The 22,356-nt window shown below is 33.7% G+C and overlaps 2 protein-coding genes across 2 annotated transcripts in view; one reads left to right on the top strand and one right to left on the bottom strand.

Annotated features, from left to right (window-relative positions):
• The window catches only part of LOC128238510 (uncharacterized), a 29,171-nt gene extending 19,758 nt beyond the window's left edge, over positions 1 to 9,413 (top strand). The window contains exons 20-30 of the mRNA XM_052954498.1: positions 99 to 272; positions 999 to 1,142; positions 1,415 to 1,555; positions 2,021 to 2,206; positions 4,197 to 4,384; positions 4,597 to 4,700; positions 5,843 to 6,074; positions 6,770 to 7,003; positions 7,155 to 7,375; positions 7,688 to 7,918; positions 8,147 to 9,413. Of these exons, the coding sequence (XP_052810458.1) occupies positions 99 to 272; positions 999 to 1,142; positions 1,415 to 1,555; positions 2,021 to 2,206; positions 4,197 to 4,384; positions 4,597 to 4,700; positions 5,843 to 6,074; positions 6,770 to 7,003; positions 7,155 to 7,375; positions 7,688 to 7,918; positions 8,147 to 8,291 (2,000 nt within the window). The 3' untranslated portion in view covers positions 8,292 to 9,413. The remainder of the gene's footprint in view (positions 1 to 98; positions 273 to 998; positions 1,143 to 1,414; positions 1,556 to 2,020; positions 2,207 to 4,196; positions 4,385 to 4,596; positions 4,701 to 5,842; positions 6,075 to 6,769; positions 7,004 to 7,154; positions 7,376 to 7,687; positions 7,919 to 8,146) is intronic.
• A 535-nt stretch (positions 9,414 to 9,948) lies between these two features.
• LOC128238511 (uncharacterized) lies at positions 9,949 to 16,067 on the bottom strand. Its single transcript, XM_052954499.1, has 7 exons — positions 15,931 to 16,067; positions 14,078 to 14,197; positions 12,655 to 12,717; positions 12,187 to 12,352; positions 11,169 to 11,988; positions 10,790 to 10,997; positions 9,949 to 10,374 (listed from the first exon to the last, which is right to left on the bottom strand). Exons 1-7 carry the CDS (start codon positions 15,964 to 15,966, stop codon positions 10,135 to 10,137), a joined length of 1,653 nt encoding a protein of 550 aa, XP_052810459.1. The 5' UTR covers positions 15,967 to 16,067; the 3' UTR covers positions 9,949 to 10,134.
• Positions 16,068 to 22,356: the final 6,289 nt, after the last annotated feature.

Below are 22,356 nucleotides of genomic sequence, written 5' to 3'. Positions count from 1 at the left end.
ACAAAACAACATCAGCAACAGCAACGCTTACAAATGTACATAAAAATTGAATGGTTATTCATATCACGAAGTATGTCTTGATATTCGTTTTACTTCAGTCTACGTTATAAAGAATCACGTAGCGGGTACGGACTCCTCAAGACAGCTTTCATCGGCAAAGACCACATACACTATTGACATTACATGTGAAGATCGATTGGGAGTCAATGACACAGGAACACTTACTATCAACGTGGTTCTGAATACAGGACCTAACCTCACAACGATTGTTGGTAACGTACATTTAGTACAAGTCAGTATAAAGTACGATCTTAATTGCGAGATGGGATAATTTCTGAAGGGGCATCATTCTGAAAACATGACATACCCGCACACAATTGTTGGTAACGTACATTTAGTACAAGTCAGTATAAACTACGATCTTAATTGCGAGATGAGATCATTTCTGAAGGTGCATCATTCTTAAAACATGACAAACCCGTACACTATTGTTGGTAACAAACTTTTAGAATTGTTCTTATAAACTCAGATCTGAATTGCGATAAATGATAATGTTTAAAGATGCACGCACTTTTACGTACTTGCGGATAAGGATTTCATTTGGTTGTACGTGCATTTACTTAATATGATATATGATAATGTATGAAGACGCGAGTTCATTCATGCACTTGCGATATAGAATAATGAATAAAAGTGCTTTCACTTCTATATTCTAATGAATAATGATTACCTATAAAGGTGCACGTACACAATCTCAAAATTGATCTCAATTTATCAATATTAAATAACTGGTACTAATTTTTACATACCAATAAGGTCAGTTTAGGGAGGAAATGTAAATGTAATGTTATCTAGGGGTATAACGATCCATCTGCCGTTTAGGCAGTGGGACTCATATTCCTTTATCAGTCGTATTTGCTCTTGTACCAACCATTTAGAATAGGGGTTGGGGTGCAAACGCTTACTCACAGTCAAATGTATGCTTATTCATTATTCAGGTACTGTAAACAAACAAGTGGATCAATCAGTGGTGTTCTCCGGAGCAACACTTCTAACAGAAGAGGCATCGGACCAGGAAAACGATGCATTAAATTACACATGCACTGTAGATTCGACAAATAATCCTTTAACCTGCTTCATAGGTAATTTAACTACTACTGGGGCTGCTACCTGTTTATAAGAACATAGGTTGTAAAAAACAATCGTTTCGGTTTTTGTAGACATTAAATATAAACTTTTAAAAGAAAAGTACAAAATAAATACAGTGTATCGGAAATTTTCACAACATAAATATTGCCAATGCCTACTTTAGGGATATTTAATCACCCAGACCTACTCTCCCCTTAAATCATGTATCGGGTATTATACTATTGTTTACTAGGTACGATAACTTTGCTACTGTTATGCCTTCCAGAGGGCAACATTATAACGATACAACTACGACGAAACGTTAGCATCGACAGAGAAAACGGCCTTATTTTTTCCATTGGTGTTTGTGTCGGTGATGAAAAACACTATAATAACGACTGTGGAACACTTGTTATAACATTTGAAAGTAAGATTGTATAGTATTGTATAATTAAATTAACAAGTAATGATATACATACATGTATCTGTTTTACATTGATTGTATTACGATGGTAAAGGTTGATCCATATGTATATTAGTTGAATCGAATATACTGAAATTCAATTCAATACGGTTTTTCCTTTATTCATTGCCTTTCTCTTGAAGAACTGAATGCATTAAATTGTATAATTTTGTTGTCGCCGTTGGTAATGTTGTTCGCAATATTGTTTGCAATACTATCAGCATTAGTTTTTGTTTGTTGTGTTCGAGACCCATGTTTCTTATCTGTCAACACTGTCGAGAAATACGAGTATACAGATACGATACCACTGTTATTTTATAAATGCGAGTGTTAAACTGTACTAGTGCGTTTGTATTTAGTGTCTTCGTATGTTTCAACTACTGCTTATCTACTTTCCATTTTACCCTTAACATGTATTTTGAATTGTAGCTACGCACGCATACCCAAGCATTAGCAACTTGCCAGCAACAAAGAACGTCAGCGAAGGTACACCGATCGGTACAGTGTTGTTTACCGCAATTGTTGCTGACGATGACCTCCCGAATGAGAGCCACGTCTTCTCAATGTCTGTAGTGCCGTCTACCTCAATAGGACATTTCACGTTGGACCCAACAAGTAAATACATTGATCACACAAGGTGACAACAACTAGGTCAGAGGCCATGATAACGAACAGTCTCAAGTCTGAGCTCAGACTCAAGTGGCAAAACTGCAAATCTGAATTTTATTGTAGCATGTTTTGTAGATCAGTATTGATGATGATATTTGCTGAATCTTATAACTGTTTATAATTTTACAAGAATAAACATTTATTGTTATAATTAAGGCAAAAACGATGATTCTTTGTTATATTATAAATTCAACTGTTATTTTGAGTCTGAGTATTGACTCGAGCTTGAGACTTTTTAACCATGGACCAAAGTCTTTCGTTGGCTTTATTGTACCTACTTATTTTCCAAAATGCAAAAAAAAAAAATGGCGACCGCACGTAGGCTGAGTTCCAATATTTTAGAAGTTTTCATTCGCAGTGACTATCCTTTACAAATTAGTATTATTGTCTTTTAAAGGGAAGTTACCGTTGTGTGGAGATTCACTGAATATGAAACAGGGGCAGCATGTGTATAAACCGTTTCAACCTTTATGGTTGTCGACCCCTTATTCACGTTTGCAAAAACAATCCAAATTTAATAGAACGATGATTGACAAATACAGCATGTATGGTTTTACAAATAAGCCAATAACACTTACAAAAATTTCGCTATAAAGAAAACATATACAGGTTTGTGATGTAAGAACCTACACAAAGAATACGATACAAAGTTAATGAAGACGTGTGCATAATGATCAACCCCGGTCTGAATATAGATATCGATAATTATAACAGTTTAAAGACTTGACCATAGTTTCTTCCATATGTAAGCAAACATTTCTATTCTGCAGCAAAACTTAGTGTTTTAAAACGAATACAGCGTGTAAGATTTTGCCTTCACGTGGCCTCAAGTCATTCAAGGGTTAAATCAATTATTTAAGGTTAAAATCAATTATTCAAGTGTTCATTCATTATGATGTTATTTGATTAAAGCAAAAATAGTAGTTTGACCTGATGACCCACGGGTGATGTAGAATATAACGGTACTGGAATATAACAGTAACATGGTAACCCCTGAGAAAAATGTCACATCGCTTTGTCTGAAATTATGTCTGGGACCTAATACTGCAAGAAATAACCATTTCGAACAAATATCGAGACACAGGTAGTAATTATGAAAGATAAGGCAAATGTTGTTGTTTTTACACCACTTCAGTCTGTGCATACATGGCATTTTAAGTAAGCATATGCCTTCACCTTTATTGTATTATTCAATACGATATTAAACAAAGAACTTTAAATGTATATCGACTCCTAAACTCTTTGATAATGCCTCTATGAAAATTAACATGTAGAAATGCAATGTGTTTGCCGCTGATGAAATGAACAGATACAAATAATGATATTCATATTTAAAGGTTAAAGTAAAAAAAAAAAGATTTTTGAATTGGTGCAGTACATTTACAAATAAGAATAATATATAAAGAAAACTTACATTTTGTCGGAGTAAATATAATTAATATACATTTTTGGAGGTACAGCCTATTTTCTACTTTTTGCTAGTACCCAGAATGTTTTTTTTTTTTTTTATATTTAAGTTTTATAGGGCATCTTTAAAAACAAAACAAAATCAATTGTTCCACGTCGTTTCCTAATAAATCAATCAAACAGTGATACAAAATTGGAATACCTGTGTGCGTACAAACTGCAAATAGCGGCTACTTCCTTTTTGTCGTACAGTTATCACTGCAGGTGGTGATCAAAATTGCTTGACGTCATTCAAAATGTTTGTTGTTGTTGTTGGGGGGGGGGTACTGATACAAATATTGTTAACTTTGAAAACCGCGTTTTATTGCTTGTTGTTTATAGCAAATATTTAAGAAAAAACAACAAAAGTTTGTATAGCTGTACTGTATTTTTTCGTACATGGTGGCTGATTTCATATCTACTTCTAAGGGGAGATGACTGCCTAGGACTTTGTTTGATTTTTTGTCAAAATATAAATAACTTTTTTCAGGTGGAGCTGTGACTTTGACAAAGGTCTTAGATTTCGAGACATTGAACAAGTACACCCTCTTCTTTACTGTACGTGACAATTATTTGTCAAGCAAAGAATCGTATGTTCTACTTATCAACGTTACCAACGTTAACGAAGGCAATACTCTAACGTCTTCTGTTTCCAGCATTAACTTTAAGGAGAGCGCGGTAAATATACTGTTTATTATTAACCAAATAGTTGATTCTATGAGAATCTCTTCAAAGAATGCCTATAACATAAAACGTTTACACTAGTGCATGATATGACTTTAGTGTTTTCATAATTTAGACTTCGAAGTAAATGTTCTCAAAATATGAAGGCTATTTATAAATCAATTTTGAAAAATAATAAAATATATTTGTTTACTGGTCTTTTTTAGAAAGTTGGCAGAAAATTCAAGACAGGACTTTCATGCAGCGATGTTGATCATGAAGATACAACCACAATAAGCCTCGCAAGTGGCACACACGTTGACTACTTCGTGTATGTATTAATTGAAAGCTTGATCTTTTTTTATTAATAACAGGTTAATACATGGCGTACACGGTTCGATACGTACTCTAGGGCCAACTATCACGTAATATCCCCGCTCCACCATGCTTCCATCTCATAAATACTTTAGTCTTTATACCTTTTTAAGTTTAGTAGGAGTTTTAAAGTTAATCTCCTGTTTTCATTTCCATATATTTACACCTCAACTTCCATTCCCTAAATGAACTGCCTTTCGGCAATTGCGTTTATCAATCGATGAACGCGACATTTTCGGATATGTTCGCATCGAAATTCATCGCATAACAATATACATGAAAACTATTGATCTTGTAAGTCTTTGTAATGTGTCAGCAGGTCCCGTAAAATATCAATCAACATTTTAGAAAGTGCTAAGATATTATATTTTAAACATTTTGTTGCCAAAAGTGTTTCAATTTTACGTTTAAAAGTAATTTCAAGTGGTTGATCTTTTCCCGCGTTATTGTGACGTCATTTGAAAAAAAATGTTTCCGGTAACAGTCGGGTCGTCCTATTTACAGAATGGGTAAGAAAGGATTACTGAAAGGTAATCCGAAATGAAATGAAGTATTTTTTAACGTTTCTTGAATAAAATAATGAATTAATGGTGTAAATATAAGGAATGAATTGCGGGGTTGATGTCATTATCGGGGATATGAACGCAATTCGGCTGGTCAAAGTACGCGTGGAGTCCTTCGGAGTCCACACACTTAGACCAGCCCAATTGCGTTCATACCCCGATCAAAAAATAATATTGCATCCAATGATTTCGCTGGAAACTATTGTATATGAAAACGAAAGAGGTTCACAGGCGGGCCGCAAAACAATAATTATAACCAATCGGGGCTGCAAATCACATACTCTCTGAGACATTAAACAACCTGTGTTTATTCGTACAATATACAGTAATGTATATATAGACATTCTTTAAATACTGCCTTGCCTTATACATCGCTGAATGAGTTCGTTTGTCTGATTATTCTGAGACATAGTCACGGTCTTGGCAAATGTGTTGTTCTTTGATATTGTTGAATAACCGGGAAACGAACTAGTCTATTATGATACGAAGTTTGATTCCAAACACTATTATACATTTCTAATAATTGATTTTTTAGTTACAACGTGTCAGACAATAGACTGTATTTGACAAAAGAGTGGGATCTCGATGACTCTTCGCTTGGTCTACCATCTACTACAACGCTAACCTTTCGGTGCACAGACGCCGGTGGATTATTTTCTGAACATGATATAGTCGTTAACGTCGAACACGTCAATGACATGAAACCGACGTTTACGTTTACTCTTGGAGAGTCTGAAACAACGAGTGCCGGAAAGCCATTTTTAAAGGTAAGCTGAAATAGGACAGATGGTTTTAATTAAAATTTAAACATTTTGTAAACAAACAGTTAAATGTCTTTACATGACAAAGAAAAAAGAATAACCGTGGTATCGAGACTTTATAAACTTTATAAAAGGGCATTTTAACAAACTTGAGACGAAAAATTCTTATTTACTACGCTCATGACAAACAAAAAAGTTAAGTCCTTGGCAAATACAGTAAATACATTGCCATAACACTGAACAAGCAAGCATGGTTGTGAAATTTACAACAAATCAACATAATTATAGCATAATATTATGGAAAAAAGTATGCAAACTATATGGGTAATGAGATCATCTTCAAAATTAAACGTTTTATTATTTCAGTAGTTTATCAACATGAAAGATTATTATTCTCGCCGTTAAAAAGCTTGATATAAATAAGTTGCAATTTTGTTCATGATATTTACGTTTGTTGTTGACAGTTATGTTACAAAGTTGGATAAACATGGCCATCGTGTATACTTCTTAGGCAAGGGAGGTGCTTTAAGGTCACGATAATAGACATTTAAGTAGGAAGTGGAATTCATTTTCAACACAGTTCATATTGCATTTAGTACATATTCCATTCTCCCTTTTAATATTTCTTTATACACCTTTTTTATCAATAAATTATGTGCTGAACATCTCAACCACTTGACCCTACAAACACACAACTTCAGATCAACCGAACTACAGATCTCAGCACGAAATTTCTAACCGTCGAATGTGTCGACGCGGATGCAGATGATGATGGTCAATGCAGGGCAGACATTCTCGGCAATGGACTGGGGAAGAAACTATTTGAATTTCGGGCAGATGCAAAACGGAAGAGATCAACTTCAAACGCAATGAGTCTGTATCTGAGACAAATAATGGATTTTAATTACAACGTAGAGTTTACGTTTAATATTAAGGTAAGTAGCTGCAGCGGTATTGACATTGAATGACTATGAAAGTAGTAATGGTTTAAATGTATTTTACCGCGCATAGGAATCATCAATATGGAAAACATCACTGCAATGTTATTTTATTGATTATTGTATATGAACCGATTTTACTCTCTAGGTAACAGACAACTCTAAACAATCATTGTTTTCCGCATTGGCAATCACTGTCAATTACACAGCCTTAGTTTCTGCACCTGAAGCTGCAGACGTTACATCAAGCCTTACGTCATCGAAGACTGGAAGAACGCTCATAGGTGTCCTGATAACTGAATGTGTTATTGTTTTTCTTCTTGCGATTCACTTTGTTTGGTCCGTAACAAGAGGACGGCGATTAACAGTGTATGTAAACGTTTGATTTGTTTGGAATGTTCGAGTTGACAAGTTGCGGAAATAAACAAATTATATAAATGCTAGGTGGAATAGTCATTGTAATTATTTATTTCCCATACCTCTAACAGATCACTATCAAATAATTTATGTTTAACTAAAACAGTGACTATGTTGGAAACTTTGGCTTTATGAGCACAATAAAAGTATGTTGATGAATACGAAAATGTTAACATAGTGCACGAGTTTATTAATATGTAAAAGAGCAGATCATTAAAAGTCTTTATTAAAAGAATGGCTCGTAGAATTACCCTTATCTTTCAGATCAAGGGTTACAAATATGCCAAATAACACCAGATTTAAAACAAGACCGTCGTTCAAAATAGCGATAGAAGGACAGCCAGATTTGGAAACAACGAATTTTATGACAAACCAAAAACGTCTACAGACTTCCTCCCGGCAAAGGCAGTCGGAATTCAGTAAATTATCCCGGTTTGATACCGATAGTGACAGCTCGACAGAGAACGAACCAGAGATCAGAATGCAACGTTCAAGGTTAATTGTAGATCAAAGCATTTGGTGCTCTCTATATATAATTAAAATAAAGTATGCCTTTTTTTTGTTCCTACCGACAAAGGGAGTCAAAATTCAGTAAATTCTTCCGCGTTGATATCGATAGCGACAGAGAACGAGCCAGAGCTTAGAAAGTTTGGATGCTCGAACTTATTCAAGAACAATTAAATATATTTTTAAATAATCGAAAACTTATTATATTTATTTCAGAAGACGGTTACAAGGTGGTACTAGACATTCATTCACTAATCTACCATCTGACCAAATGTTCTCAGACCTTCCTATGCCATTGTATTCATCAGACGTGCAAGGCTGTCTGCCCGGTTCGGTTGAGGACGTAAAACAGTTATATTAATATTTAAATATGCTTTTCAATGAACTAGAAGCAATTTTATAATTGTTTCGAATGATACTGCCTAAAACAAACTTTGTATCAATATTAAATATTATCATTATTGATTGTTTCGATAATATTTTGAATGTATATTTTAATACATGAAAACGTTTTACGCATTTGCATTGAACGTTTCTGTTAATAATTCGAGTGCTTACACCTGAAGCAGTTCATTTTATACTCCAAATGATTGCACTTTAACTAGTGTTGTATGGTATAAATTTAGTTTTAGATATTCTATAAAAAAGGTCGAATGTATCAGTATTCATTACTTGAAACAGTCATCTAAAAATTTCGAATGTATTATTCGAGTATACTTAAAGCAATTCTATTAAAAAATAATTATTATAGGAATATATTTAAAAGGTTCAAGTAATGTCCCCATCACTTATACGTGAACGAATTATATTAATAAGCAGAATGTTATACTTGAAACAGTTTGAATAATATTTCGAATGTATAATAGTGTTGATGTTTTTACTTAAATAATTTCAGTGTTTTCGAATGTTTATATTTCAATTGAAATTTTGAAAGCTTGCGAAACTTCAAACAATATACTTGAAACATTTGTATTAAAATTTAATGCTTATTCTTCAGACAGTTCTTTTAAAATTGCGAAATTTTGAGGAAATTTCATAATTACCAAGGAGGGAACTCTTTTTCATTGCCGTCGGTTAAGTTGTTCCTCCTTAATTTGGCCCCTTTTCATTTGTTCTTTAGTTATAATCCGGCTCGGACGTTTGTTTTCTCCCTCCCTCCAACCCATTTCTTATATAAATATTTTCTGCCGGACATATTCTTAATAATAACTTTGCTATTATGCTTAATCCTAATTTCTTTCCACTATTATTTTAGGATATTGAATATTGTATTATGTTCTCACTTTATTATGCTTTTTGATGTGGTAAATGCTTCCATGGAGGAGTTATGGCCGCTTTTGACATAAGCTTTATATCTATGTTAATATCATATCCATTCCATTTTTATAACTTAAGTCTAAACTCAAAAAAGAATCTGATTGATTATGCATAGTGACTGACTATTTAGATGCATTACATATGGAAATCAAAAAACAGTTTATTATACATGTATTGAATTGGAAGCTTATATATTCAAGTTATTATTCGTAGACTAGAAAAGGATGGTACATATAACCGTGACAAAAGTATTATACATTTTTTTTTTAAAAACATCGAGGCATTTAAGTTGTCCCGCGTACCAGGATAATGTTGAAAACTCTATTGACCAAGGTCGCACGGACAAGGGGAATGAGTTAAAGATGTCTTCGCAGTCGCCAACATTTTTTACTGTTCAGCAAGCACGAAGGAACTTATTGAGTTATAATCATTATGCAAAATTATAATGCCACACGTCAATAAAATATATTATTATAAAACTCACTATCAATATTTAATCGTGTTTGAAAAAGAATGTCTCAGTTCCATATAAAATGCATGTACAAAGCTAAACATTACAATTATGGAGCCATTTCTAACTATCATACGAACAGCGTCTAGCAGAAATCTTGTCGTAAACAGGACATGCGCAGAAAATTTGACTTCATATCTAGCTGTGACTGCAACAAAATTGCGGCACACATTGGGTAAAATGTTATGTATATACGTTGACATTTATTTACCGTTAAATTCATCATATGTTATGTACAGCATATTTAAAATCATGCCTAAAACTGACAACTTCAACTATTAACTAGATGATCCAATTATGCTAATCGCCGCACATATGACTAACGATATAAACAAGCATAGTTTCAATCTTAAAGACTACTAACTACACAAGAACGCTACGGCAAGTCTGTTGTATAGTTAGTGCCCGTCGCTGCAAGTCTGTTATAAAACTGCCAATCCATGTCGAGCGACATCCCAGGATACAAATAAATGGTAGTCAAAGCAATCGCATCATTTCTTGCGTTTGTCAAATTCTGCTCCGCTGCACAAACAAGAGTATGCAGTTTCTTGCTCTCCTCGACAGTGAGTGTTAATACTTTGCGGGTCACGCCTTCACTTTTCCTCGTTGTTGCAACCTAAAATCAAAAGCCATATCCTTAGGTTATTTAGAATTTTCCACACACAATACTTACAAAATAATTAAAATAGGTACATTATTAATACGTATTTCTTGTACTTTTCGGCGGAAATACTATAGTCTAATAATATGAGAGTTATATCGCTTTGAGTTTGTTTCAATTTTAAAATTCGTAATAATTTTCGACTTAATATGACATGCGGAAAGATTATTAGGTAGTTTTACATGGAGTGTTTGGTATGTTTAGGTACTAAACACAATAAATAACTAACAAACATGTATATCATTGTTAAACAAATTACAACATTATCCGATATGGCGAACTAAAACATAATAATTTATCATTTTGTTTTATTAAAATTCAAAAGCTTCGCCACAAATGTATCTGTTTTTCAGTAAATCCGTATCTTTACCATAAAATCTGGAGGCAGCAGAGCTGGCCCGGTTTTTTCGTAAAGAAGAAAGTTCAGTGTTGGTCGTGGGTTCCCTGATGCTTTGCAAGAAACTCTTATTTCCTTACTCGAGTTTTTTATGACTCCTGTCCTCTCGTATTCAAAAGTTGCGTGTTTAAAAAACGTAACCTCAGTCGTCGCATTAATGACTGTTTTCCCATTGGTTGCTCTGCAAATGTGTCCATATTAATACATTGAATATACATGTCATTTGTGTCACATGAAACACATCTATGGAATTAAAAAATAAAGCTTCATATTAATTTATGTGTATGTCCTTTAAGCATATATGTTTATTAAAACAGCAGGTTATAACATAAATTGGTATTGTTCACGTTACCTGCATATATATGTCCCAGGTTTCTGATTGCCTTCTTCAAATGTAACAGTCTCTTGCCTTGTCATTTTATCAAACACAAAACTCTCAGTCTTTACTTTCTTTTCCTTTCCGTCTTTCGTCACTCGTACAATCGATACTTCTGGAGTAGGATTTCCATTGGCTAAACATTGAAACGAATACTTTTGGCTCCATATAAAGACATCCTTTGGAAGAGGGGAAAGGGCCAGTAGGTTGTCGGGTATTTCTGTCATTCTTGGTTCTAATATATGGTCTTTTCCAACATAGAAATGTTTTATCAAATAGGAGCTCTGTTTATATGTCAAACGAACAGCGAAATAACCCCCGTACTTAGACACTTCTTTATCAATGACAGCATTAAATTGCATAACGCTATCATCTACAAACGAGAATGCGATTTTCAACATACTGTTTCCCTGCTTATCAAAAGACGGATGCACAAATTCAACAACAGATGGTGGTGTTGATGACAAATCATACCCAGACCACCACAACTCAGTCAAATCTATACTTCTCTCGTACTTATTCCAATCCGCGCGTATAAGTCCTGTCACATTCAAGCCCTCTTCGGCCAAATGAAAATTACTGTACTGTAAGTCTACCACGAAGGGTTGCACATCAGCGAAGTGGTCAATATGTTTGTATTTGATACTTTCAACGTCAAGAATCAATTTGTATTGTTCACCGTGGCCTGTGATGCTGGTTTCAATGTGAACAATATCTTTAATTTCATCACGAGACAACACCAAAGTCCTTGCATATTGATTGACAATATCATCTGAAGTCTCCCGTTCTTGTCCACCTGTAAGGGGCAACAAATATTGACCATTGGAATGCCATAAGTATTCTTACTCATTCACGTTCACGCTACAAGAGAACTATCATTACACCTTCACAACTTTCACATTCGCAATTTATGTAATATATTAACTCGTATTGAACTATGTACATTAAGGAAAAGTACTGACATGTGCTGGAAACCTTTTTATGATCGTCCTACCTGTCTGCCATATAGCAGATGTAGAAAACAATACTACGAAGAAAAGTGTATGGTCCTTCGGGGCCAGGTAAGTGACTGTTACATTTGTTGTGGTGATGTTGTCATCGCTGCCTGACGATTCAATCGACACAAGGGATAACGAGGCGTGCTCTTCATTTGAACTGTCCTAAACACGCAAACAATGTATATGGTTCAGATAAATTAAACGACGTTCGTACTTTCATTCAATATCAATCCTAATCCAGACATTAACTGTAATAATGAAAAGTGATTGAACAACTCATATATATAGGTAAATCAACTTCCGAACAATGTACCTGATATGCTAATTAAGATATATGTAATACACATTCTCCGTCCTTTGGTTCACATAATAATATATCACGCTATTCATTTATGTTTCAATATCGACCTGTGAAAATAATCATTCGATCAACTGCCATAAATTGAAACACAAATGGATAATACCTTTTCACATTTGCAGGTCTTCACTGAAAGCGACTGGCAGACACTCAGCATTTCCGCGAATACCTATGGGTTAAACAAATTTGATAGATCATCATGCAGTACGAACGTAAACACATTTGAAACTACGCCATTCTTACATACTGAATCTAGATTTACATCAGTAAGAAGTTAGAGAACCTCGTGTAGTCTTTTTATCTAAATACCCTTAACATAAGAAGTCATGTTTTGCTTATATAAAGTTAAAGTTCATAAAAAGGAAAATAGATACGTACGACAATTTAAAGGTTTCTATCGGATTGCAATTATAGATAATCCATCTGCACTTATACCATATACTAGACAATACTTCAAACTAGAATAATTTAATGATTAAATAACATAGTATACAGAAACTATAATGAGAAAATATGGACACTTCTACCACACATAAATGGATAAAGAATTTGATGATGAATTTTTATTTGGAAAAATAAAAAAAATAAAATCATTCTGAAAGCTGATAAATTATCACATTACAGTATTAAACGAACGCCTTGTACATGAACTTCATACCTTCTACACAAGAAAAATGCACTGGCATCGGATTTTCAAACTCAAATCACTTTTTTTAAAGATAAGAAATATTAAAATTTCAAACCAAAAATAGCGATTCCAATTGTTTGTTTTTTAAGTTTTTCATACATATGCACTTTGTACTGTATATATATACACTCACGCACAAAAATATATAGACATTACAAATTGCATATTGATGAAAGAAATATGTTTCGTGGCATCATTATATTTAGTTTGGAATTATAAGGGTTTGTTTTTTTATTGAAAGAAAATAAATGAGTTTGAACATCCGGTTCCAGTTGATAAATGTGTCAATCAGTGGTCGGTACTTCTTGTGTGTATTAAAACAACCAGGCCCCAATATCACAAAAATACTTAAGTCAAATCTCGATCTCGATCTCAATCTCAACTCATTTTACCACATAAAAACATAGTATTTTTCAAAATCTAGAATGTTTTTATACTTTTTGAAAAAGTATTTTCTCATAGAATGTGTTATTCAGAGATTTTGACAATATTTCAAAGAAAACTTATTCTAGAGCAAAAAATAGAGTTGAGTAATTGTTAAAAGGCAATGAATTGTAATCAAGTACATTTTTTGCTGTAGGATATTTTTCAATTGGAATTTAGACCAAAGGTTTCAATCAACATATTCAGCGATAGAATGCGGTTTAAAAATCTGTAAAAACATATGGTAAAATGAGTTGAGATTTGAATTAAAAATTTTTCGTGATATTGGGGTCAGGTTTTCTATGCCTTCCCGTCTAATGGTATTTAAATACGTTGTTTTTGATGTACGCATGTGTATATGTTTTATCCAATAAACTGAGTTCAGTTAAGTCAAATTAAAAGTTACTTGACAAATTACCTTACGGAATCTTATATTTTGCCTCAGTATCCGTTGGTTTTCTTGTTGAATTCCCCATAATGCTTTGTCCTCATTAGCCTTATCATGATCTCCAAAACTCAGCTGTATACGACTAGCGACCTAGTCAAAGATATCATTCAAAATATATCAACTATTGTAAACATATAAAGATTATTCCACATTTTACTGATAAGACAATGGATGCAACAAGAACAAGCTCAGTAGCCTCAAATATTCTTTTTAAAGGCATAAGGATCTTAGTTAAACAAAGACTAAATATTTTGATAACAAACTTCTGCCATGAACTATATCTTCAAAAAATATTGTGTTCTTGCATCCCAAATTAATTCTACTGTATAGAAATAAGGATTGTAACATCTGTAAAATAATGCATGTAGTTTTGTTTTTAGTTTTTAACAGCATAGCTGAGTTTTTCATTGAGTATACCAAACACAAAATTATATTTCTTTTGTACATCTGAAGTCAATTCCTCAAAAACATATAGAGTTTTGGAGAGAAATAAAAAAAAAATATGTTTAACAATAGCAGTCACAGACTGCCACACCCCCGCTTACGAACAGTATCAACTTCGCCTTTCGACAAAGAATAACCATTTAACAATGTACAATAAACTAAAAAGAAACTGCACTCAAAGATAGGTGCGCTTGACTTTCCCTAAATGAGATATATCTATATATGAAGTTTGAAGTAAATACCACAAATGTTTTACGAATTATGTTTCGGACAAAATAAGCATGAAAGTTAACAAAGGGCAATAGTTCAAAGACTACTGCACCCAAAGTTATGATTCTTGTGCACAGCATTTCTAATGAATGAGATATATTTGTACATGGAGTTTGAAGCCAATTCCTCAAATGCTCCGGACAAAACTGAAATATGAAAATTAACAAAGGGCAAGAACTCAAAAGGACAACAATCAGAGTAATGAACTATTTATATTTCACTTTTTTAAATGAGCTATATCTCTATATGAAGTTTGTAGTCAATACTTGAAAGACAGTTATCGTCTGGACAAAGATAAGAGTTAAAATACCAAAGAGCAATAAAAGATACTGCTTTAAAAGTAATGCACCCAGAGTTGTGGTTCTTGGCCACTAAACTGCTCCTAAATAACAAAGGTTTAATCCGAACAAAAAGTATGAAAATTAGCAAAGGGCAATAACTAAAAAGAAAACTGCAGCCAGAGTTAGGTTCCTGTGCACTGCATTTTTCCTAAATGAGATGAATGTATATTAAGTCAATACATTAACGACATTAAATTTTGTAGTTATGCTCCGGACAAGATTACCCGAAGGAAAGAGGTAAAAATATAAGTTTACAAATAATTAAAGGGCAATAACATTCAAAGTACCATTTTATTTTATTTTTGCACAGTACTTCTCTTAACACAGTCAATATGTATATAAAGTCAATATCTTAAAAAGATATGGAGTTATGGGATAGAGTACACTTGTCCGATTTCACAGGACGGACGGACGGACGGACGGACAGACGGGGCAAAAACCTACCTGAGGTTTAAAAAATGTTTTGTTGTCAAGAAAACCACAGCCAGGATTAAACAAATAAAGGACAGAAATCAACACAAATAAAATATTTGTGTTTCAGAATTCGAATGATCAAATAAACTAGAAAGAATTCATAAATACAATTAAGCATACACTTAAGATATTATCTTTCATGAACTGACCTTGTCAAAAAAAAGCCTTAATCGAGAAGTGATTCGTTTGTGCAATGTCAGACACAATATTAAATTGACGAAAATAATGTTTATGCTATCAATAAATATGTATTGCATGTTAAGATTCTGCAGTGACAATGAATAAAATACTCACTAGTAAAAAGAATATCTTAATGTATCCTAGATTCATCCTCACAGATATCCGAATATTTCTGACTGTCGATGGTGGAAAAATAGGAAAGAAACATGCCCTTGCCCTTGGAAAAGTAATTATAATTGTTTGCTTACTTCTCAAGCAAAATGATACGTGTGGCAGTTTTCCAGTATTGCTTAAAGACTTTCTTCTTGGCATAAAACGTAAAAAACATACATCAACGCCAATAGTCAGAGCAAATCCCACAAACAGAAAACACATTAATCAACTCGAATATCAAATGCAGAAAACTTTTCCAATTTTCATTTTTATATAGGGGTTTCAAACCTGACATATGTAGAGCGTAAGACCTGCGTAACTTAACGCTACTTGGCGTTGACCCGTGTCTACTTAGCATTATAACGAGAATAAACTAGTTTGAAAAATCTGCACAAACTTATATAAGACAAGAAGTAGGCATAACCCCTTGTCGTAAATGTCATTGTTTACAAAAAAAATAATAAAGTGATAATACGTTTTAACTTGCAGTGAAATAAAAGATCCGAGCATAACTCAAAATAAGTTTTGAAATACCGTAGATAAAGATATTTTGTCAATAATTTAAAGTGGTGCATTTTATTATTTATATACTTAAAATGATGAGAATTTTGTGTCGCAAAATTCTAAATCGATGATCTAGCAGCCATGCGGAACGAATGAACGAATGCTGGTTTTTTGGTATGTTTGATGCTTTAACTGGCAATCTTTCTTCTTCTTTTATTCAAAAAAAAAAAAAAAAAGGTTTGAAATGAAAAATGGTCAGAATGGAAGTAGCAAGTAGATGATTTGCCTGGTTACAATGATATCAATAGTATGATGTTGATACATATGGTTAAAATTGCATTTCCCGTTGGACTGTATTTTTTATTTGTAAAAAAACAATTAAAGGTTATTTAACGTCTTACTAGTCTAGTCTCTATATGTATTTGTGTGCATTTTTTGTCCAGAGCGTTTCTTGGTATATTTGTGTCGGGGTATGTCTGAAGTTCATTTTTAGCGAGGGTGGACAGCTGGCATCCCCAAGGTTACCATGGTAACCAAGACAACAGCCAAGATGGACGCCGTTTTCTTAGCCCATGACAAGTCTTACAGTATTTATTATAACTATTTAACAAAAACATTTATTGACTTAAATGTTTTAACTATGTTATGTACATATACTAAGCTTTCTAACACACTGACCATCAAGGTCAGCAAAGGTCAGGGTCATTTCAAGGTCGTAATTTGAAAAAGTGCTAAAATATCAGTTATTTACCTCAAATTGTTTTTAATCATTCGCAAACTAATGCAATATTGCATTTAAAGAGCATATTTAAATAATATGTTATCATTTCAAATCATTATAACCCAAAAGAAAACCGCATAAGATATTCTGGTAAGATACACCAGACCATTACGTACCACCTACTTATATCGACTTTTCTGAACAATTTCTAATTGTATTTTTAATCAACAAACAATATTCATTTAAGTTTTTTTGGCAATTAAATGATTTAATTTATATGTTAAAGACAGGCTGCTCCAAAGAGGCTTTTCAGTGCTTTAACGACCTAGTCTGTAAACAGTTTGGAACCAACAACCCCAAAGTATTTTGGCTAATGTTTAATGTATAACTGTTTAGCAAACCATTAAATGTTTCTACCTAAGCTAACCGAGTGCCTTCTCAGTGCCAAGCCAATTCCAAATTGTCTATTTTAGATACAATGGGTACTCAACAACTTTTTTAAGAGCTCAATACTCCCTTCTAATTTGTTCGGTCAAGCCTACTTATTATTAAAACCCCAGGTTCTACTAAGGCAAACCCAGAGCTTAATCAACCACATTTTGTCTACTGTCAATCCTAATTGGCCACGTAGTCATCACTTCATTTTGCCAAAGTTGAAACACAGCACTTACGATTTAATTGATTTTAAATGACGCACAAAAGTAGTGAAAATTCTATTTATTGCATTTTAAAGTATTATTTTTCGATGTTGATAGCATATTTTTAGAATTAAATGTTATGACAGGATCTGTTGTGACCATCTTCCTTTCCTTAATGAACGCCACACGGCGATTTCTCACTGTTACACGGGTGCTCTTTTAGGAGCTGTGTATAAAAAAGAGCCAATGCCACTTCCGAGCTAGAGCAAAAGTACGGATATCATCGTAAAACGTAAGTATGACTCGTTATTTTATCTTATATCACAATTATGAGGGCTTATTTGAGAAATCGGGGAATGCAGTGCCATATAAATATGTTTAATCTTCACACGTATTTCGGTTATTTTGTAAACATATTGTTTATGGAGTTATAAAACCGATTCTCCCATCAAACAAATGCTTGTTTATAAACAAAAGTAGAACATTTTCACCAATTTTCAGCTGAATACCAATCAAGAAGCTTACATTTAAGATAAAACCAGTATTATCGAGTGCTTTTATTTTGTCGGGAATAAAAATAACCGCCTGTTTACCGGCATGATTATACTCTTTTTCTGGGTTGAGCTTAATGTTCCAATTTCGCACTATTAAAATATAAAACTGTTGATTGAAACCATGTAGAAATATTGTGGAACAAGCTGACAGAGAAAATCCCCAAAACAAAACAAAACAATGTTTTTTTTTATTCTGTACCTAATTTATACGTCCAATCGCAGACTCTCATTTTAAAATCATTACCGTATAATTAATCTCAAATTCGCGTACAAATATCTAATATGTTTCCGTATCGTACGATTCAAACACCCCATGTTATGCACCAGTCAATCGGAACCACGGCCCACGGGGAATAGCGGGGACTTTGACTTTCGTTCTAGCCACCCACAGTAAAAACCCCGTCCTGCTGGGACAAAGTGCTGGTAAAATCCCTGCAAAAAGCCCCCGCACCCCAGGGTCATCCTAGGTTAGGCTCATTCCCCGCTGTTTTTGGCGCGAAATCAAAAACACTGCAGTCGATCGGCACCGCAGGGCCACCTGGAAGGTAAAAACACGGCACATTTTCCCCGCTATCCCCGGACCCCCGTATATCCCCGGACCTTGGTGGGGGGTGGGCATGGTTACAACTGACTGGTGCATTAAATCAACGATAAAGACCGGAACGCGTGTAAAGGTTCCGAAAGAAAATTGAGTTCGACAGAAGCTCTACAGTTAGAATGACATAAATCCTCTATTATAACCATAATCAAATGTCAAAACGTCAAAATGTTGTCATTAAATCATTTTTTTTTTTGGAATATTGTAATTATACATTAAATAGGTTATTTAACTTTGTCCTGAATAATACGGGGTACATTCGGACTCGTAAACAGCTAGACGAGCCGTAATAGTACAGTCCCTAGAGGTATTTGTGTGCATTTTTTGTCCAGAGCGTATCTTGGTATATTTGTGCTGGGGGATGTCTGAAGCTCATTTTTAGCAAGGGTGGACAGCTGGCATCCCCCAGGTTACCATGGTTACCAAGACAACAGCCAAGATGGCCGCCGTTTTCTTAGCAAATGACTAGTCTTACAATATTTATTATAACTATTTAACACAAACATATATTGACTTAAATGTTCGAAGTAAGTTATGTACATGTGCAAAGCTTTCTAACACACAGACCATTAAGGTCGGCAAAGGTGAAGGTCAAGGTCATTTCAAGGTCGAATTGAGAAAAGTGCTAAAATATCAGTTATTTACCTCAAATTGTTTTTAATAATATACAAATTAATGAAATCTTCCATTCAAAGTGCATAGTACTGTAACATGTAATTAATTCCTATCATAATAATCCAACAGAGGACCGCATATGGTGTAATGGTAATGAAAACCAGCCAATTACGTACCACCACTTTATTCTGATTTTTGCTGAAAAATGTTCTAATTGTAATATTATAATACAAGTAACATATTTCAATAGACTTTAAAGGATATTTAGTAGTTTGATGTTTAAGTCAATTTACATTGATGCTTCAAATCCTTATTTAATTATTGTGATCATGGTCATGTATGTATCATTGAAATTTAGATGGTCCACTATTGAGGTCATCTAAAGGTTACATACCACCTGAATGTTAAAACTTTTATAGGCATTAAAACCTGAGTGACAATAAGATGATTAAAGGCAACAAAAGTAGATTAAGCGGTGTTATATTCCAAATTGTTCAGAAAATTCTGTGTTTTTTAAAACTGGTGCTTTAAACTTCAAAAACTCGGTGCTGACCAAATAATCCAAGATGGCACCCAAGATGGCGCTCAAGATAATAGATTGCTACCATAAATTGCATATTCATATTAAATATTATAGTTGAATATGCCAATTATCCTTCAAAGGATACAAGTGAATGTTTACATGGATATTACTTCTTCCGTGATTTACTTAAAAGTGAAATATGACATTGACCTATTCAATGTTAAGGTCAAGGTCATTTCAAGATGGAAGAACCGAAAAACCAAAACTTTCTGTATACTTTTCTTCTTTCAAAGTTGTTTGTGTTTAGTTTCGATGAACAGTTGTTGAAAAACTGTAAATTGTATGTTATTTCACTTAATATAATGTTAAAGAGTATCTTTTTATTTATATTTATTAAATCACCATTGATTTGTAACGTTACAAAGTGCAAATGGTGATCTCACGATTGTTATAGCTGTAAGATTCGCGAAGAGTTGCGTTTTCGTGTCTATATCTTCTTTTTTAGAAGTTTTTTTTAAAAGTTTATCATGGCATGTTCATTCACAATATGATTACAGAGCTGGCCGTCATATATGTGCATTATATTATTTCAGTAATCGGAGAAAAGTGCAAGATTTAATTTAAACAACTGGTGCAATACCACTACATGTTGTCAAATGTTGGTGCCACAATGTGCGACCAAGACCCGATTAATAAGGCTTACTTTGATAACACATAACCTCTCTAAATGGCTTTTATGGTGCCAACATGTGGTATGTAAGACACTGAGTTGTCTGAACAAGAGTTGCATATGTGTTTGTTTGGCTCTAAATTGGCTTTTATGGTGCCAACATGTGGTATGTAAGACACTGAGTAGTCTTAACTAGAGTTGCATATGCACTCTTGCGCACAGTGGTCAGAAATTGGCTCACTGTGAGCATTATTTGATAAGCTTATAGAGAGCTGAATATTATACCTTCTGTACCCTGTGCGTAGGAGTGTATGTGTTTGTTTGGCTCTAAATGGCTTTTATGGTGCCAACATGTGGTATGTAAGACACTGAGTTGTCTGAACAAGAGTTGCATATGTGTTTGTTTGGCGCTTAAGGGGCTTTATGGTTGTCAATATTTATGTGGTCTATTTGGCACTGTGTAGGCTTTTCTAGGGCTTGACACTATATGAGTTTTATTGGAGCTACAATGATTTACTAGGCACTAAATTTACTTCGAAATAACCATTTGTGGATTTGTTTTCGGATCGAAAGACTCCCATTAATGGCATGTTTAACTCAAAACTAAGTAATAAAATGTTTATTGAATACAAGGCAGACTTGAACAGAGCCAGTCGTTGATGACTTCGATCGCTTGTTTCTTTTTTCATCTATAATATTCATTGTTTATTTCCGCTCTTTTTATGTCATTTTTATACTTTAAAATGCAATAAATAGAATTTTCACTACTTTTGTGCGTCATTTAAAATCAATTAAATCGTAAGGGCTGTGTTTCAACTTTGGCAAAAAGTTTTTTTTCTACAAAGACGCGCTACTGGTCTGCTTTAATATTTTCTTTCAATGGAAAAATTATTTCTTACGTCACACCGAAATGATAAGTCGGTAATGACGGCACTGGATTTTCCCCAGTTTTCTCAGTGAAACCGTTTGTTTGTTACTGCTTATACGAGTACCAAGAGAGGCAAGTTATATACCAGGAACATGAGTAGGAGAAAACCAAGACCAATGAAATATGAGCATGATAATGTATGATATTTGCCACCGGACTGGATAGAAAAAAAGACACGAGGGGCGGTAAGGAGGTTTTTGCCATACCGCATTTAGAAGATACATTAAAAATCATTATGTCGAAGTCGTAGGGACCTCAGAAATAACTTCGAAATATGGAATTTTTGGTATAATATAATATAAAATTGCCATAAAACTTAACCGAATGCGATCAGAAAGAGAGTATAATTTACATAGATTGCAATCATGCCGTGTCATGTTCGTAAAAGGAAACAACCTGGCGAGGCAGATATTGATATTAAAACGACCTAAAAGTATTTCGTGATATTGCATCCGTGTTGAAATTGCATTAAGAAATTGTGTACTGAATATGTTTATAAGGTTGAACAACTGTTTTTTATATATCTATAAATTTCCGTGGTGAAACATTTGAATTTAATGTCAATTCTATTTCACATTGATGGAGTTTAGTTTTGCGAATATAACTTTATATTACTAAGTTAAACATAACGTGAAT

Source organism: Mya arenaria, chromosome 6, assembly GCF_026914265.1.
Source record: "Mya arenaria isolate MELC-2E11 chromosome 6, ASM2691426v1".
NCBI lineage: Eukaryota > Metazoa > Mollusca > Bivalvia > Myida > Myidae > Mya > Mya arenaria.
The sequence above is the reverse complement of the archived record's forward strand: the minus strand, read 5'-3'. Positions and strand labels throughout refer to the sequence as shown.

Excerpts from the sequence above, each read along its gene's own strand:
- LOC128238511 (XM_052954499.1), bottom strand. The coding sequence starts at position 15,966 with ATGAATCTAGGATACATTAAGATATTCTTTTTACTA. Across the intron at positions 12,718-14,077 it reads AAAATATAAGATTCCGTAAG|GTATTCGCGGAAATGCTGAG; the intron begins GTAATTTGTCAA and ends TTTAACCCATAG. Across the intron at positions 10,998-11,168 it reads CCTGGGACATATATATGCAG|AGCAACCAATGGGAAAACAG; the intron begins GTAACGTGAACA and ends ACACATTTGCAG.